Source organism: Columba livia, chromosome 3, assembly GCF_036013475.1.
Source record: "Columba livia isolate bColLiv1 breed racing homer chromosome 3, bColLiv1.pat.W.v2, whole genome shotgun sequence".
Classification (NCBI taxonomy): domain Eukaryota; kingdom Metazoa; phylum Chordata; class Aves; order Columbiformes; family Columbidae; genus Columba; species Columba livia.
In genome coordinates, this window is record NC_088604.1 from 98,256,505 (window position 1) to 98,275,369 (window position 18,865).

Sequence of the window (18,865 nt, forward strand, 5' to 3'; positions counted from 1 at the left end):
TCCTCAGAGTTCAGAACAGGGTGGAAGTCTACTGTCTTCTCTACTGAACTCCCAACCATCCTTTTGAAATTCTCCAACTAGGTAGGCATTCATCTGGAAAACTCTGCCTTAGCTTCTCCAAAATGTATTCACTGATACATTGGGCACTGTGCACTTTTCATTTTAAACTAATGTTAATGTGTGCTTCCCATAATCTATGGGAAAAAAAGATAGGCTGGGAACTTTGCTTTTACTGAATTTATTCACACGGCATAGTGCCTTAACCATGCATGGCTTTTTATACCTTGTACTCTAGCTATGGGTGTCTATTTGCATCACCGCAGAGTTAGCATATAATAATAGGGATGTACAACACTCATGATAGACCAATGCCCCCATCCAGGTTGGTGGCAGACAGAACAAGACAGCAGGAACACACACTTGGCATAGCGGGGACAAGGCTGTGTTGCTATTCTTTGCTAGCGCAAACTGGAGATGGTGAGAAATTTTTTTTGAGGTATAATAAAATGTTTTTAATGACAAAAGCCAGTTCTTCAAGGAAAAAAAAACCTTTGCTCATGGGAAAGCACCAGTCTGACCAAAAGTTCCCATGGGAACCCGCATTTCAGCTACACAATGGACACAATAGTGCAACTGCTTAATATTGTTAGTTAAGGTGTTGGACCAAGAGATTAATACTGCCTCCTGACTCTTTATTCCAGGGAGGGTCCTGAGCTGCACTCTAGTTGCTTTTGTGGGATGTGTGAGGGTCTTTTACCCAGTTCTTTTTAAAAAAATACAAAGTTTTAATTTTTATTTTAATTCTCACAGCATGTGGAAGAGGGCATTCAAGTGTGTGGGAAGATCCAGCTTCTGACTACCTGTGCAAGTCAGCACACACATGTCACGGTCCATTCAGTGATGGACTCATGATGGTTCTTTTACCGTGAACTCGAAGTGCAAAGTTAAGGTGACCAAAATGCCAGGGCATTATAATTCAATCAAGCAGTGTTACTTTATTAATTTGCTTGTAAAGCGGCACGCGATAGAGAGAGAGAGTAAGAAAAAGAAAATGGAAAAGAAATGGGGAAAAGTGAAAATAAAGATGCGTTTATCACCAGTCCAGTTCCAGAAGCGTCCCTCTGGTCTCCGGTCCCGTGGAGTCCAGCCAGTCCTCTGTCATGGTTCGGAATCCTCTGGCAGGAAGATCTTCAACGGTGTCCATTTGGGAGCCATCTTTTATGCTTCTTCACCCCCCCTTGTTCCCATTGTTTGAGGCCAGTCTCCACCTTGATTTCACAACCCAGGCTTGTACTGTGCAGGCTCAAAAGATTCACACTTTCTTTTGCTAACGCTTACATGTCCAGCATTCAGGGGTCTTTCTCTGGTCCATTGGGTGACCTCAGGACCTTTGGTGAGCTTCTGGGCATGCTCCTTTTCTTTGGCCATTGTTTGAAGGAGCAGGTGGGGGACACGTGTAACTGAGGCTGCAGGTGAGAACACACCTTCTGGACAGCAGTTATTGTCCCTGGGTTGAAGAGACCCCCATAACAATAACTTTCAGGAGGCGGGGGCTGGTTTGGCTGAAGCAGCAGGCGAAGTCCACACAGCAGCCATTGTAAGCAGCAACCCCCTCGTATCGGACAAACCAGTGCAACACAATGCTTCTCCTTGGGCCTCTCTCCAAGTCATTGTCCATGTGTTCCTTCTGTGAGGGCCTCAGTTCTCTAAGTTCTTGATGGTGATGTTCAGGCAAATACTGCTCCATCTTCAGATCGACTCTCACAACACACTGCTTTCTTAGTTTAGCTTCAGCAATTGCGTGGCTTCTTAGATCCTCCTCAACAACAAATAAGTCCTATCCACCTCAGACACCCTTTAGATGAAAAAGGAAAGGTTTTTATTTATCCAAAGTAAGAAGAATAACTCTTAACAGCAGAGAAAATGGAGATGGAAAAATCCTGAAAACAAACAAACAAACAAATATTTAGATAACTGAACAACTCACAGTCAGCCCATGTGCACTCTTCTGATTAATTTTCCAAACTCTATCCACAAATATTTTGTTCCCTGTGACTGCCCCAGAAAGGGTTTTCCTCCTATTCACTATAACTTTTTTTCTGTTTCACATTGGAACAAGCACAGCCTCTTCTGCAATTTCCAAACACATATTATAAACAGAAGTACATTGTAGGAGAAATTAACCTTGCTAACCTATGCAAATATCAGAGTGTGGGGATTATATTAGAAAGGGTAAAAAGGGGTTAGTAACATGAAGAAGTAGAAAAAGCAGAAGAAGGGTGTTTCCACTGCTTTCTAAATCTGTCTTTGAATTATTTATTTGGCACTTTGACATCTCATAATATAATTTTTTTCTTTTTTTTAATATTTTTTCATTAATATTTAATCACAATTTTTAATTGTATTAGTAACTTGAGGCTACTTCTTAACTCAGCAATAGCTTCATCTTCTATTAATAAATGGCACATATTCTTGGCCTTGACGCTTACTTGCTGTGAGTGTTTTGGCTTTGGTAGAACGTGCAGTCCAGGACATCATTATTGCCTCTTAAATCTCAAGTCTTCTCAAGTTATCAGCACGGTGTTTCAGCCTGATGATGATAACTTAGCATAAAAATGTTCAATTTTCACTGTGGTTCTTAGTGCCACCCTTGCTAAAAATACAGGTGATCAGAGAATGAGTTCTTACAAAAAAATGTTGTTCTAAAAGATGTTCTTCCAGCTGATTTTTCTTTTCCTTAGTCTGGATAAGGGACACCCTGGTACCTGAGAGCTGTGGGTTGGAAGCATGTTATGTCTTGGTGTGTGTGACTGAGAGGGTTTGAGATGAAGGTCTTGGGCTTTTTGCGCTGCATGCCAAATGACCTCCCATGCCGGGGTAACAGTGATCATGGGGCAGTGGACTGCATTGTTTTGGAGCCTGCTGGGGGACACGAGCCAAAGGGCATGACTTTGGGGTGCGGAGGCCATCCAGCCCAAATCCACAGGGGAACAATGAAAGATCTGAGACTTGCTGAGCTATCCACTCTCCCCACAGCTCTCTGAAGTCTACATGGCTCTGTGAAGACTAAAGAATGTGGCTTATGGGGTCAGGAAGGTTGACCATCTCACCACTGAACCTCTGAGACCAATCTCCTGGGTTTTTTTTGTGGGCAGCATGTCAGATAAATATTTTTCTTTTTTTTTATAAATTGGCCAGCCTCTATTTTACAATGTGAGGTTTTTGTTCTTATCCTCCCCATTGAGAGATTGTTCCAGAAGCTGGCTCTTCTCATGCTTTTTGTGATTTCCAGCCAAAATTTATTCACTGAATGGTTTTGTATTTGTGCCAATGTAGTCTATTGGCTCTCTTTGACTGATCTACATGCAGCAATCAGATGTCTTCTCAGCCTTCATTTTGCCAGAAAAAGTGAGCTCAGCTGTTACAGTTTCCTCTAACACAATCCATATAGAAGTCTTTTCTGCTCCTCTTTGGGTTAATTTTTGAGGTGCACTGATGACTAGAACCAGGTACACTTTTGCTACTGATGTTTCACTGAGGCCTGTGGGTTGGCATGGAGAACTCTGATAGTGCTTGCTGGCCAAACCTCACCTCCTCTGTAAGGCTGATACTAGCAAAACTAACCAGTATGAACAAGATGGTGGATTTAACAGGGCTTCTAATAAATGTAGTCAAAAAATGCTCAAAGAGCCTAGGTTATTATGTGGCACTTCTTTGTATTCATACAGTGATAAGACCAGGATAAGGACCAGAACGCAATAGCTCACGCAGGTAGTGCTGTTTGTGGGTGGGTCTGAAAGAGTCAGTACCCCAAATGTGTGATGTTTGTTGGATTTCTGCTCAGGGCCTGGCCACTTGGGGTTCCTTTCAGAAAGTACCAACTCTCCCCAATCACTTATAGGATACTTACTGTTCATAAGAATCTCCTTCCTATGGACAGAAAGTGTATATCAGACTCAGGGTTTAAGGATAATTGGACCTTGAATGGTCTTAGGCAGAAGTGCAACATTCCCTATGCAATGCATTGCTTTGAACCATAACAGATTAACAGGAAGAGGAAGGTAAAGGGAAACATAAGGTTCCCTCCCTCACAAGCTCCAGTGTTACATATAACTGATACATACTTTTCAGCTTACTCGTTACAACTAGAAAGATTCATCACGGTTATAAGAGCCAACCTGGGCACTTGCATTAATTACCACCAAGAGAACTCTATGGTACCTGAAGAACAGACAGAAAAATAAACATGCATTCAGCTTCAGAAAAGTAGAAGAAAATGTGAGGTATGAAGGACCTGGAATAGCAGCTAAGGACTACAGCATCAGGCAGAGGCATTAAAGGAGAATTTGTTCTCTTCAAAATAAAAGTTTCCGAAGAGAAAGGTGAGCAAAACTAGCTACACATTTTTTTCCAGTGACCTCAGGCCAGAGGCAGTGGATTGTATTAAATTACTTCCAATTAGAGAAGAGCAGTCTAATTACCAGTTTGGACTAAAAAAACAAAAAAAAATTCAAAAGAGTCACACTCTTTAAAATAATGAAATTCTGAAAGGATTAATTGCACGTGAAACACCTCAAAGAGAGCTTTATTTAATATTTATAAAAACGCCTGTGCTTTTTTCCCTGTGTATGGGATCCTGATTTGAGATCATTTTTGCAGAAACATCATATGAAATTTTGACTTATGTTTAGAAGCAGCTGTGTTAGTTTGCCAGGCTGCAGAACATTCTTGGATGAGAATGCAAGTTTTAGAAAGAAAAGAGGTGATGGAATGGTAGATTGGTCTGACAAACAAATCTTATTAAAAAAAAAAAATGTATTGGCAAAGTTAAAAAGAAACTTCAACAGTTGAGTTCTCACGTGGAGTGAATTTGCAAGAAGTAATGTGAAAGTTTACACGTGAAGGAAAAAAATAGGTGAACTAAACAATGTGTGGCCTTTGGTAGAGCTACAATTTTGGCAAGAAACAAAACTATCCGTGGGAAGATGTACCTAAAATGAAATTAAGTGTAAGTATTCTTCACAGTGAAGAAAATTGTTCTGTGAAAATTGCTCAGATAGAGAGCTATTTCAGATGACTGAAATGCCCCCTTCAACATGGATGGAATTGTTGCATATAAATTGTATATTGATACCCAGGTCAATATGAAATCTTAAGTCAATTTGAATACAAACAAAAAAACCCAAGTTGTGCAGTGACAGATTCAGTTCCATAATAGCTATATACAGACTAAATAGAGTTGTAAAGCAGTTTCTTGAAAACATAGAATTTTACTTATTATTGAGGGATACAGAATCACAAACTCACAGAATCACAGAATAATTGGGTCTGGAAGGTACCTCTGGAGATCATCTAGTCCAACCCACCTGCTAAAGCAGGTTCACCCAGACCAGATCACACAGGAACGTGTCCAGGAGGTCTTTGAATGTTTCCAGAGAAGGAGACTCCACAACCTTTCTGGGCAGCCTGTGCCAGTGCTCTGGCACCCTCAAAGTAAAGAAGTTTCTCCTCATGTTTAGATGGAGCCTCCTGTGCTTCAGTCTGTGCCCATTGCCCCTCATCCTATGGTTGAGCACCACTGAAAAGAGTCTGGTCCCATCATCCTCTTGACATCCACCCTTGAGATATTTAGAAACATTGATGAGATCGCCTCTCACTCTTCTCTTTTTCAGGCTGAACAGACCCAGCTCTCTCAGTCTCTCCTCATAAGAAAGATGCCCCAGACCCCTCATTATCTTCCTAGCCTGAAGGAGTATGTGGGAGTCCTTCCCATTTCCCTGGGTTTCAAAGCTGGTGAAGGCTGAATACCACCTCCGTATCGGGGCAAGACCCTGGCATGTGCCAATTGTGTGTCCCCACATCCTTCTGACCTGGTTCCCGTGCCAAGGAAAGCTCTAGCCCAAGAGCCTGAGCATGAGCCATGGCATGTTGTAGCTGGGCGTTGGTCTGAACACTCCATGGAGCAGGACCCCGGTGGCGTGCCAAGGCATGCATGGGAACATAAATGTAGACATAGCCATAGATTATGTGAGAACTGAATGCCTGTAAGTTTTTAGGCTTCCTTTGAAGTAGATGGGAATTTGCCTGAATAAGGTATGCATAAAAATGGAATAAAAGTGTTCAGTTTTGGCCTGTTAGGACATGGGTGCCAATAGTAAATGCTTTATTGCCAAAATCATAAGTAGCTAAATATTTGGGGATTAAGAATACTCCACCCAATGGCTTGCTGATTAAAGTATTCACAGGGAGGTAGAAGACATGAGCCCAGATTTCCCCTCCTGTCTTCTGGGTGGATGTTTCAGCTACTGAGTTGCACTAAGTAGTGCCTTTCAGGCCCTTGTTCTCTCCTTTTCCTCCCTCCCTCCCTTCCCACTTTTTACTCCATCCAAATCAAGTACTTTAAAAGACCCATCAAAACAACATCTGGAATCTGAAGTGTGGACAGATCCTCCCTTGAGAGACTTAAATCCCAGAGCTTGACAAGGTTCAGTATACTTGATTTTCTGTAGGGTTGCCCACTGGTGAATTAATAGCACTTTCTGGAAGACCGTTGTGAGTTCCTCTTGTGGGTGACTGACTTTCCCCATATGTTATATAGGGAACTCAGGCTCTGACTGTGGTCTGCATCTGTTGTGTTTAATCAAAGCTAGGTGCACCAGTGCAGTGCACAGTGACTCTTAAATCTCTGTGTTGGCAAAGCCCAAAGCCCATAAAAGCCAAGGTGAAATCACAAGAGATGATGGCCAAATCTTGGCTGACTTTATTTACAGTGGTGTAATCTAGATCAGGGAGATCGCATCAATACACAGTAACCAATGAGATGTGAATCTGGACTGGAAGAAAGACTTGTAAGACAGGGAGTCCCATGCTGCAGGTCAGAGTATCACACATTTCAATGCCAGTAGTCTGTTCAACTAAGTGATAGCTCTGTGTTGCATTATAGGAGTGTGTGAACAACTTCATTAAGCTACTGATGTTTATTTCATTATCATAAACTGCTTATGATATACTAATGTAAATCTTTAATATTATAGTCATAATTAGAGTTTATAGGTAGTGTACAAATGCAGTATGTGTAGTTAATGCAGATGTATAACTATCTAAAATGTGCAAGAGGTGTACTGAAGGGTGCATTGCTGTTTGTTCATCAGTAATTGTTATACATACTTTAATGTTATTTACTTTGAGAGAAACATGGCTGGGTGTGACACTTGGAATATAAGTTGTGTTTTTCCACATATAACTTTCTGTGAAATATTCTACACAGCAGCTATCATGTGTATGTTCTTCCCTAAGTGGTCATTTTGAATGGCTAGTAGTTTAGCAGTTATTGATGGGTTGCTTTCGTGTCTAAAAATAGAGAGATGTGTGGATCCTTGTACACAGTGGGTATTCAAGTAATAATGAAAGTGATTGATGATAAAAAGCTTTCTTTCTACTCTTCTGTCATCAACAACCTATTGGGATCAAGAGAACACAGGGACAGAAATAAATCTTCCTTGAGTTGTTCTAAACAGGGAACTGATGGGATATTTCTTTGATCTCATTCAGTCGAAATTGATTAATTCTGTTAATTACTCTGTTTGAACTGAGTTAGCAGGAATTTTCTGAGCGCTGCAGCATCCTTGACAGTTTGTCTTCTTGCATGCCAAACAAGTAAACTTACTAAACAATTTGAAAGGAGGTGGTGTCAGTGTAGTGTTTGCTGACTAAGATTGATGCTGACTATCAGTGATAAATATCCATAGAAGTGATCAGATGTAATTTGTTTCTGTATTTGGATTTTTCGTTGAAACTGTCATTGGTTAAAATGCATAAACAGTCCTTGGAGCAGGAGCTCATGTCTTCCTCTGCCAAGTGAATACATAATCACTAACTAGGAGTATTTGCTCCCTTCCTCCCTCTGTGCTTTTCCCACCTCATGAATCCTGGATTCTACAGGAAGAACTGGGATTACATCAGATTTCTTTAATGCCTGCTGGATTACCGGATTGTTATAAATCTGAGGAGGTCACAGAATCACAGAATGTAAGGGATTGGCAGGGACCTCAAAAGATCATCTGAATCTCATGCTGTCTCCTTATTAACCTGATACCTGTTAAGTAGGTTCTGATTAACATTGATGGGGGGGACTAATCGCCTACCTGGAGTCTGTTTTTTTCAGTAGGCAGACTGAATCTTGCAAACTAGAGGAAACACTTGGGGTGCTTGGGACTGTACAAATAAGCTGACATACACTAACAGATTTGCCATAACCTGAGGAGATGGCTGCTTAAGGCTTGTCACCCGTCCTGAGATCTGTCTTTGCTCTAACTAGCCTTCAGTAAAAAATGAAATTAATTTATTATACTAAAATGTCAAGATTACAAAAAAAAAAATAAAAATCAGTGACTGTTTCTGGAGAGAAGTATGAGAAGTGAAACAATAAAACATGTTGTAGCTACATCTCATTCTAGTTAGGCTTCAAAGTGATTTGTCTTTCCCATGTAGCTAGTAGGCGCTTAAGCTAAAATAATTTCCAGAATAATTGCTGCAGCCCTCTGGTGCTGAGATCCAACTGTCTTGCATTCTGCCTGCCACAGGTTAGTCTTTGCTCTGTAAAGATGCCTTTGGAATGCCTTTCTGTGTCAGCGTAGGCTCAGCTGGAAGGCAGCACTTGACTGACTCTGAAGAAACCCTTGATGCAATAGGAAGGCAAAACTTCGTGACAAGCTCTGCACTTGCTCTGGGGGTTAAACAGATCATCTACCTGTTTTCAGTAAAATTCTTTCTGCTGATGGCAGAGGAGGTTAAACATTCAAAGCATCCATGTAGGTATATTATTATACTATTTATAACACTCAAATTTAAATCTTAATTTGTACAAATATGTGGGAACAACAAATACAGCTCAGTAATATTTCCTAGAGACCAGACACAATTACAGGACAGCACATTTGAGTACAGTGTTAGGGAACAGAACTTCTCTAACACCAGCAATGCATTAGGATGGGTGATCTCTAACCACCGCTTGCTGGAACTGGGGAAGTCTCAGTGTCAGGCTCTCTCCAGGAAGGTGAAAGATGTGGATTTAAATTCCTTTATACAGAAGAAATAATTAGAATCCTTCGTCCCCTTATCCTGAGAGAGTCCTTCGATCATTGCGCTATTGCATTAAATCGAGTGCATGTATTTCTTTTATTTAGGCTGTAAAAGAAAGTGGTAACTGTCCCTACATTTTACATGGAGTTTGTTCTGTTAGCCTTTCAGAAAAGCCTACCAAATAAACTCCCCTGAGGAGATAAGTAAGGAAGGCTTATTTTCTGGATCAATTGGGCATAAGAATGCCATTAGTGTTGAGCAGCATGGTGGGAAGTGTGTTTTTTGTCCAGAAGCAGAAGGCTGGCTAAAGAACACCTGTGGTGAAAACTGAGCGACACAGAAATTAAAATAAATAACTTCTTTGGGATCACAATTTTGCATATAGGCGCTTCTGTCCAAGTCAGATGCCATGTCTGTCTCCTGAACAATGATATGGAAAAGCCCAAAGTAGCTGACATAAAGGTAACTCCAGAACCGGAGGCAGCACAGACATGCCATGGATGTACTGGACTCCAGCCAGTTTGCCATTCTGAGAGGCTGGAGTTCCTAGTCGGAGTGCGCTGCTAAGACCAGGCCTGCCCTACCTTCAGGAGTTGGCAAGGTTTCTGTGTTATGCTGCACGATCTTACGCATGCAGCAGCTTGCTCCTAATTCCCAGATGGCTCCTTGTGCAGGGTTCTGCTGAGATGGACAGGTATATCCAAAATCCCTCACATCTGGATTACACGTATTCCTGCAGATTTCCTGGCAGGATGCAGCACCTGTGACCCTGTAAATTACAAATAGGGGATACTTTTCTCACAAGTCTACTTTACTAGTTACAATATTGTGATCATAGCTGACTTTCTGAAATATTCTAGGCAATTTTTACGAGTAAGAAAAGTCCCTGTAAAATAAAGGAATTGCCAGTGAGTCCCCAAGATCTGGCACAAATGTCCAGCCTGAGGCTTCCTTACTCATCACTTTTGTTGTATTTCTTCCATTGAGATACTCTTCCTGGAAAATGCCTCATAGTAAATTTTTCGAGTAGCAATCTCCTTAATAGCTGAAGTTATTATAAGATTGAATATGAAAAGCTAAGAAAGCAATAATTTCAGGAATTTCTTTCTTTATGGCTTTTCTACTAACTTTCCATGGCACATATGCTTTTAAAATTGTTATACTCCCATTTTTAACAAAAAAAGTCACAGAAAGGTTGAGTAACTTGTTACAAGAGCTCACTTGTGCTATATCTATTACCAATATAAATAATTTAGAAAAATATTTGTTATTGAATAATACCTTTTAGTCTAGCATAATTAATTTTTTACAGTCTTACTTTGCCCATCCAAGTGATAGGGCAAGTGATCTTTTCAGGCAAGTGATTCTAATAATGTTAAGATGTTGAACATTTTAGAAACAGAACAGCATTCATGTCCAGGCTGCTGAAATGTCATGGAAATTTCATAATATTAATTTTAGCTGTTTTATGTGAAGGAGTCATATAAAGTAACTTTCTCATCAGTCACAGTCTGGTTCTGGTTCTGTTTGGTGCCTGGGGTGTTCACATCTAGGGTATATTTATATTTGCTACGCAAAGAGGAAAATGTGGGTCCATCTTCCTCTATATGTTGTACCTGCGTTTTCATTGGAGCTGCAGGCTAGCTTTTAATGTTCCCTCTAACAACTGAAAATAAACCAGGGAATTGTACGAAACAGTGGATCAGTCTCCTTGCATGCTTAACATCAGTGGCATAACACAACTGAAAGACCCTACTTATAAAGACAGATTTGCAGATACTTTAAAGCTGAAAGGATGAGGAAGAACCTTGTCGTCCTGCCAACACAGTCCAGTCCATAGCTGCCAACCCAAGATTAAACCACCAAGCCCAGAATTTCAAGGTCTACACTTTAAAGAAAATAGAGGGAAGAGTGTTCAAGGATGGAAGCGCTGAGCAATGGCAATGCACCATGGATCTGAGTGGCAGCAGTTTATGCCTCTTGCTGTCCAAGCACCTCAGGAAAACTGGGCTATGTTCACCCATCTGCATGGTGCTGGTGGCATCTTTATCATGGCAGAAAGATCTGGTCACAGGAAATGGCAGGTGATCCTTTGTGGATAAAGCTATGAAGTTGTGATGCCCTGATTTTCAAAGTCATACTATTGTGATATGAAATTACCTCTTCACCTCTGTTTAGGTGCTTAAGTGGGAAGCTGGGAGATACTTTTTTTTTGCTCAGTGATTTAAAAGCTGAAACTCTATGCCTCTTTAAATTAACTAACCATTACTTATAACTGCCATATTTTGACATTAGCACTAGCACACAGAGTAGTTTCATGCTGTGATTTGTGAGCTCTGTGCCTGGCATGGGGGAAGAAGAAAATGACAAAATAATTGAGAAGACATAAAATAAGAGGTCTATCCATAGAATAAGCCCTTGAATTAAAATTTGAAACAAACAAACAAAAAAATAGCAAATGCTGTCTTTCTATAAAAAAATCTGTATCTCCATGTAGCTGAACACACAGAGGCTGCCAGAAAACAGTCTCTTGTGCACATTTGAAAATAATTCATAAATTTAATTGCACTTTCTCTTATGGCTACTGCCATGCAGAGTAAGTCTGGTGATTTTAAAACAGAGATGATACTTAATGTTCTCCTTTTTCATCTCCTCATTTGTTTTCTTTATTTCTGCTAGCAAGTTTTTTCATTGTCCCTGCATACCTATTTAATGTAGCCTGGGCCATTTCCTTTCTCTCCTCTCCTCTCCTCTCCTCTCCTCTCCTCTCCTCTCCTCTCCTCTCCTCTCCTCTCCTCTCCTCTCCTCTCCTCTCCTCTCCTCTCCTCTCCTCTCCTCTCCTCTCCTCTCCTCTCCTCTCCTCTCCTCTCCTCTCCTCTCCTCTCCTCTCCTCTCCTCTCCTCTCCTCTCCTCTCCTCTCCTCTCCTCTCCTCTCCTCTCCTCTCCTCTCCTCTCCTCTCCTCTCCTCTCCTCTCCTCTCCTCTCCTCTCCTCTCCTCTCCTCTCCTCTCCTCTCCTCTTCATCTGATTTGTTTTGTTTCTTCCAAATTTTATTTGTGGCTTACTCTACAAGGAAAGCACTAATGCTATTTTAGGTGATTTCCAGTGTCCTCTGTCTGTATTTTATTTAATTTACAGATTGTTGTGCCATAGGTCTGTGTCACTATTTCCAGAGCTTGCTAAAATGTGGCTGTTGTACTTTGTAAACATAAAAATCAAATCCTCGGCTCCTCAAGACATAGTTTAAAAGTAAGCACCTGCTTACTTACTTGAGTAAAACTACCTTTAGAGTCTGCATAAACTTTGCTCATTCTCTTGCCAGGTCTGTTGTATACAGTCTTATATGTGGGTTCTTTTTCTTTCAAAGAACTCCATGCTTTTTTTCAGTCTGCAATGACAATACAAAGATTAGGTTTCCATCTCCTAAGTTATCCAGTAGAGCCACGAAAATCTATGAAGACAGCCTCATGATTGGTACTAATGGGTGTGGACAGCCAGATATAAAATCTAGATATTCCCAGTGTCAGTCTCCTATTTTGAAGAGACCACAACTCGCAAAAATGAAAAACAAATTACAAACCAGCAGTTGTGCAGAACATTTTGATGATTATAGAAAAACATATTGTAATCATCCCAAAGCACCACTAGCTTTCCCTCATCAGATCAGTAATTCAAAGTAGTAGTAAGTTTTTCCTGTGCATAAATGATACATAATCAAGGTGACATATGGGAATTCACATATATCATTGATGAGAATGCTATTGAAAAGTTAGAATCATTGCTTCTGAAGCTGTCCAAGCATAACAGATTTGTGAAAGCAAATATGAAAAAACAGTGGCAGAACATGTGACAAATAAATCCCATTAGGTCCAATAACACGACACAGGCAGGGAGGAAACCCACTGGGAGATTTGCAAGCCAGTAAAGAAAAATACACATTCAAGATATTAATTACAACAGTGAATACTTTATGGGTTCTAAAACAACTTCCCACTTGCTTCACGTGGATAAATAGATAAGAATTACTAGTGATGGAAAGAATTAGAACCTAATTAAAACTGACAGCTGAGCTGTATGAAAATAGCTTGGTACATGTAAACATTTTTTCTAGTAATTGATGAGGTGAGAAACAATGGCTTTTCTGCTGAACAAATAATTCATCACACCATAAGACAGACACCCGTGGTAGATGTAATATGTTGCTAGTGAGGTAAAACTCATTAATACATATTCTGGTTGTACTGCGTATACTTAATTCATTTAAAAACGTGAATTAAAAGTGATGATGTTTTTAAGTGGGATTCCTTAAGGCTTTTGCCATTTTCAGAGGCAGAGGACAGCTGAGTATCATTGAACTGTGGGTGTCTCCTGCCTCTTGCCTTCTCTCTGCCCTTCTAACATTGGTGGTGGGCTGGGACGCTGTGGTCTCAGCAAGGTCACTGGGAGCAGCCCCGTGTCCTCACCGCCTGAGAAGCACATGGTCTGTCTCCTCGTTTGCTCAAAGGGAAAGCGGCTGTATGCCATTAGTTTCTCATTTAGTGTAAATTCCTATAGCAGGCTATGACTAATGGTTTAAGGGCAGAACATGGCATGGCTTTAATGTCATAATTATCCATAAAGAACTGACAGAGATCTTTGAATGTCTCCAAAGAAGTCAAGAGACAAGACATTTATAAGTGCTGCTGAATAAGTAAAATAAGCCTTAAAATTAACTTATTAAATAAGACCAGTAGTATCTCTGCTGAACTCTGTTGTAATGAAACTTAGCAGTAGCAAAGGTTTATCCTTAAATTTAACCGGGTGTATGGTGTGGCTGATTCTGAAGACAGGCAGAGGTTTCCTGCTCTAGTGTCACAAGGATGTATAATTTTCTTTGGAGTGGCAGATGCTGTGTCCACAGCAAGGCCTGAAGCCCAGAGCAATACTCTGTCTGATCAAATGCATGGGTCACCCTGCGGCGAGTTAAATACGTGCCCATGTGAATAGCCTGTTGAAGTCAGTCAAGGAAATGCCCTCACTGGAACCCTTGCCATAACAATCCCTTGGGAATGTAGAAGTCCTTGGCAACTAAATGAGGCTGGAAGATGTGGTGCCTCCTATTCCAAAGCTGGTTAAAGGAGAGGAACATTTCTTGCACCCAGAGGTGGGGGCTTAGCAGCAGCCCCTTGTCTGGGCACAAAGCGAGAGCTCTTCATGGCCTGTCAGGGAGGGGATGGCTCCTGCACTTGGAAAGAGGAAAGTGTTAGCGACATATAAAGGTTCTTTTTATGTATACTTTTTAAATTGGTCTTTCTAGGGTGATATTTTCCTGGAATAACTACTTCCTTACAAGTATGCTCCTGCCCTATCAAAGCTATGGTTAGATCATTTACAGCTGCTAGGTGTGTGGATCTGTGGCTGCTATGCTTATCATGCAGCTTTGACTTCCCCTGCATGCTGCATGCCTGCCTCTCTCAGCTGAGCCTATTTTTCAAAAGGCTGAGCAGCTTACAGCAGCTACTGTCTGCGAGTAATGTGGCCTTCCCAAGCTCATGCCAATACATTGTTAGATAGCATTTGATGGTCCTGTGCTTTGTGAGTCTTTCTCTTGTTAGCATGAAATACACAAACCTGCACATGCTTAGTCTTAGGAACATTTTTTTTTTTTTCAGTTTGTCCAGATAAATGTATTTGGCTCAGCAGCAAACCCATTTGCTTACAAGATTGGAGCTCTGTATTGTAGCACCTTTTATTACTTAATCTTGTCATTGTTGGTTGGTGGTATGTTTTGTCAGTGATATGCTGCAGTGTGTTTGTTTAGTAAAGCTCAGGCTCGATGCATCAAACTGGTAGAATGTCAGTTCCAAATCTGAGGGCAAAACAGTCATGCACAATATTCGAACAATGTGTGGTATACTTTGCAATAAAAATCTCGGAGGGCACGACTCCACAGAATAAATGCTGGGTTTATATAAGGCCTCCAGAAAATAGGAATTGCTATACCCAATGTTTTTTGTTGTACACCACAACAAGAATTACTGGTTTTCTTGCTGGATTTGAAGATGCCTGTCATTAGAGGTCCCTACCATATGTGGAGTGCTTACACCTGTAGGAGAAGTGAGAAAGCACAGATCAAGTCCACTTTAAGTAAGCAGTAAGCTCCAGCTGGGGTTTACATCTGGGATCACAGTAGGTGGAAAATATCAGCAAACTGAATGTAGATACTGGAGACATTTACTAGGTAATTAATGGAAATAATCGCTTTCACAGAGACACCTCTTCAGTTATTCAAGTTAAGGTACCAATTCAGTCATTCCTATAGTGGATTTCAAATGGTTTCTGCCCCTTTTGGTGGAATGCCTCAACTTAAGGCCTGATCCAAACCCTCCTGAAGCTATTGGGAGGCTTCCCACTGATTTCAAATTGTAGGCAATGTCTGACCCCTTTTCATCTTTTAATAATTCCTCCTCTCAAGGAAAAACAAAATCTTATTCCAAATATTTAGATTGCTAAAGAAGACGTGCAGTACTATTTTCCACAACATTTTATAGGCACACAGGTCAGCATGAAGGAAAATTTTCATGCCTATTTTCCCATAGGATGTTGGAAAAAATCCTGTGAAATTATTCTTTTCCATGAGATAGGAACAAACTGTGTTTATATAGGTTGGTGGTTACGAAATCTTTTGGGAAGAAAGATGGTGATTTTTTTTTGGCATAAAAAAGATCCAGGCATGAAAACATTTCCTCTTCAGGAATCCCTTGAGCAATGGAGTATCAGTAGAGTGGAGTGGGCATTTCACTTTTCTTCTGTTGCTTAAGGATTGGGACTTTGCCAGTGAAGCCAACCACATGACTGAAGGTTGACTTGCAAAAGGGTTTGTTGGGTTGGGCCCAGTGGCTCTTGTCACTTGACAACTGCTTTGCTGGTTAATGGCAATGGGGAGTGATGGGCTCCAGCTCAAACTGGGTAGGCTTCCTACCCAATGCTGTGCCTTGTGGAGATGTGTGGACACACTAGGGAAAACGGGCATGATTGATGTTGCTGAAATGGAAGTCATAAGGAACTCAATATTACACTCATTTGTATTATGTCACATTTATATGGAGAAGCATTGAAATAAGTGACTTCTAAAGTGTTTGCTGATGGTGGTGCTGATTTGAGCAGGATTATAGCTAATTAAACACCCAATGTATGACTGTCTTCAGCCATTTTACAGATACAGCCTCAAGCTTTAAATGCTTGTGACCTATACCCGTTTGTTATGAGTAGTTTTTTAACATGTTTGCAGAGACTATTTAGAAAGTGGTTGTGGGAACAGTTTTTGGATCCTCTTGGTAAATACTCTTCTGTCTTTTAGGCAACTGCAGATGTTCATCACCTCAATGTGAACAACTGACCCATGGGTAACATCACAGGTGATAGATGACCAGGAAATTGGGGAGTTAGCCCATAGCAAAGATAACAGGAATAATTTCAGACTTCTTAGTGGCAGAAACCACAGGTGAAGCAGCATTTCTGATGTATCTGTCAGACTAAAATGGAAGGAAGCAGGACGCTGGCAGTTCGTGCGACAGGAGAGTAGCTACCACCCCTGACTCCTAGATCCCACCTAGTTAACTCCTTGCAGCAAAACACGGGGCTGCAAAGCACACAGGTTAAACGCCAGGCCAAGCCGGGAAGGACGGAGCCTCCTTGCTCCGCGCCGCCCCCCGGCGAGGGCCGGGGTCTCCCCGCTTGTTCCCCCGCTCCCGCTGCCCTGACATTTCTTCTAGTTCAAAAGTTCACGAGGAGGCTCTGGCGAGGCGGTCGCGTTTGGGGCTGGAGCGGGGACCGCCGGCAGGTTCTGTGTGGCCGGCGGGGGTGGCCGGTGTCTTCTCCTCCCTCCCGCCTCCCTCCTCGCTCGTTTCCAGGCGAGACCTTGGTCTCCGCAGGTACCGCTCTGCCTCCCCCTCGCCTCCCGTTCCCCTCCATTTTTTCCCTGCGCCCGTACAGCATCTGCCGCCGCCCAGCCGGGCTGTAAGGCTGCCTCCGCGGACAGGCGCGGAGGGGCGCGCACCCCTCGGCGGGCCGGGGGCAGTGGTGAACGGCGCGGCGCTGCCCCCCCGCCGGTGGAGGGCGCGGAAGGGGTGCGGAGTGGGGGGGTAACCAGCGGCGCGGGTGCCCGCCGCCCCACAAAAGGCATCACCGGGCTCGGGCTGCTCCGCACGCCCCGCGCACCGGAGCACGCACGGACACACGCACGCACGGACACACACACACACACAGACAACACACGCACGGCCACACACACACGCCACGATGTGCGATGCGCGATGCGCGACGTGAGGCACCTCGCACGCCCCGGGGCCGGGGGGAGCCGGCGGGATCCACGCTGCCAGCCCGCCCGCCCCTGCCGCTCCCTCTCCTCCAGACCCATCCATCAGCCTCTTCCTCTCTGTCTGCTCCTTCCTTTCATTTTTTTTTTATTTTTTAATATTTTTTAATCTGCTTTAACTATATCTACCCAAGCCCTGAAAAAATGCCTGCCCGTGGAGCGAGGAGAGGGCACCGGGTCGGTAAATAAGAAGTGAGTACGAGCACAATGGCGTGCCTCCCCGCTCCCAGCCTTGCGGATGCTGCATGCGCCCCTTCTTCCCCCACGCCCGGACGCGGGGGAACCCCGGGATGCTCCCCGCGCCGCGGCGGCCCGGGTCCCCTTTGTACCTTGCCTGGCTGCCTCCCCTGCCTTCCCTTCCTGGCCCCGCTCCGCGCCGCGCCCCGGCCCCGCCGCCGGCCGCCTCGCCCCCGCGCCGCTCCCCGACGCGGAGCATCCCCGCCGGCGGCGGCTCCGGGGCTCACCCGCCGCACCGGGACTGCTCCCTTCGGGGGCGCTGGGCATCCCCCGGCGCATTGCACCGGGCGCGGGGAGGGAGCGGCGGGACTGGCGGCGGAGCGGCGGTGCCCGGTGCCCGCTCCTTTGTTCGCCACCGGCGGCCGCGGCGGGGTCGGCGCTGCCCCGGGCGGCCGGGCAGCGAGCTCAGCGGGGCCGGCCGGGAGAGCCGCGGCCCCCGGCATCGTCTTTCGGGGCTCGGGGGGTCGCGGGGCTGCGACGGGAAAGGGAAGGCGGCGGGGAGGGGGGCTCCCCCGGCAAGGTGTGCGGCGCGGGGGGGGCCGTGCCCGTCCCCCGGGTTGCCCGCGGGGCGGGGGCCGGGGCAGCGGGGTGTCCAGGTCCCCGCTCGGGCCGGGTGGGGGGCTCTCTCTATCCCTCCTGGCCCCATTCCCGGCACCGAGGTGGGTGCCTGAGCCCAGCCGTGCCCAGGGGCGACCCTGCCAATGCCACCGCCAGCCCTGCTGGGGACCTGTCCCACCCCGGCCGTCCCGAGGGAGACTTTCCTCTCGATTTAAATCTGGGCTTTTCCCACCGGTAGCTGGAAGCGGTGTGGTGACGGTTCAAAACGCACTTGTAATTCAAAACAACTTAAATATAGCTCGTGTGGTCAACTGCTGTGGCCATCTTCCCACGGGAGACCTTTACCTGCACTTGATGTGGCGGATTTTTTTTTACTGCCCGTGTAGTTGCTGGTAGTCACATGAGTTATCGAGATACTTGATAACATGCTCAGCTGCTCTTTTCGTAACCGGGTGGGTTTTTGTAGCTGTAAATAAAAATACATGCTCTAACAAATAGGTGACTTTTCCAGTAAGCACACATATGTTTTACTGGTATTTCCTGAAAGGTGTTATTGATCCACAATTAACGCTTTAACACCAGGATGATGAGCAATATACTGTTTTTATGGCTGTGTCTGGGGAGTTCAGAAGTG

The 18,865-nt window shown here is 43.9% G+C and overlaps 1 protein-coding gene and 1 long non-coding RNA gene across 10 annotated transcripts in view; one reads left to right on the forward strand and one right to left on the reverse strand.

Moving 5' to 3' along the window:
- KCNK2 (potassium two pore domain channel subfamily K member 2) overlaps window positions 1–18,865 on the forward strand; it is a 198,605-nt gene that overhangs the window by 101,012 nt on the left and 78,728 nt on the right. Inside the window, exons 1-2 of one of the 9 annotated variants that reach the window (XM_021297856.2) lie at window positions 16,720–16,993; window positions 17,571–17,628. The exons of 7 other annotated variants lie outside the window; for them this stretch is intronic. In XM_021297856.2, coding sequence (XP_021153531.1) covers window position 17,628 — 1 coding nt within the window. In that variant the 5' untranslated portion in view covers window positions 16,720–16,993; window positions 17,571–17,627. Of the gene's footprint in view, window positions 1–16,719; window positions 16,994–17,096; window positions 17,629–18,865 lie in introns of those variants that run through there. One more of the 9 variants, XM_021297855.2, reaches the window with a different exon arrangement.
- Window positions 976–18,009, reverse strand: LOC135579127 (uncharacterized). Its single transcript, XR_010471616.1, has 2 exons — window positions 17,766–18,009; window positions 976–1,940 (listed from the first exon to the last, which is right to left on the reverse strand). It is a non-coding gene; the product is annotated as an uncharacterized LOC135579127 (long non-coding RNA).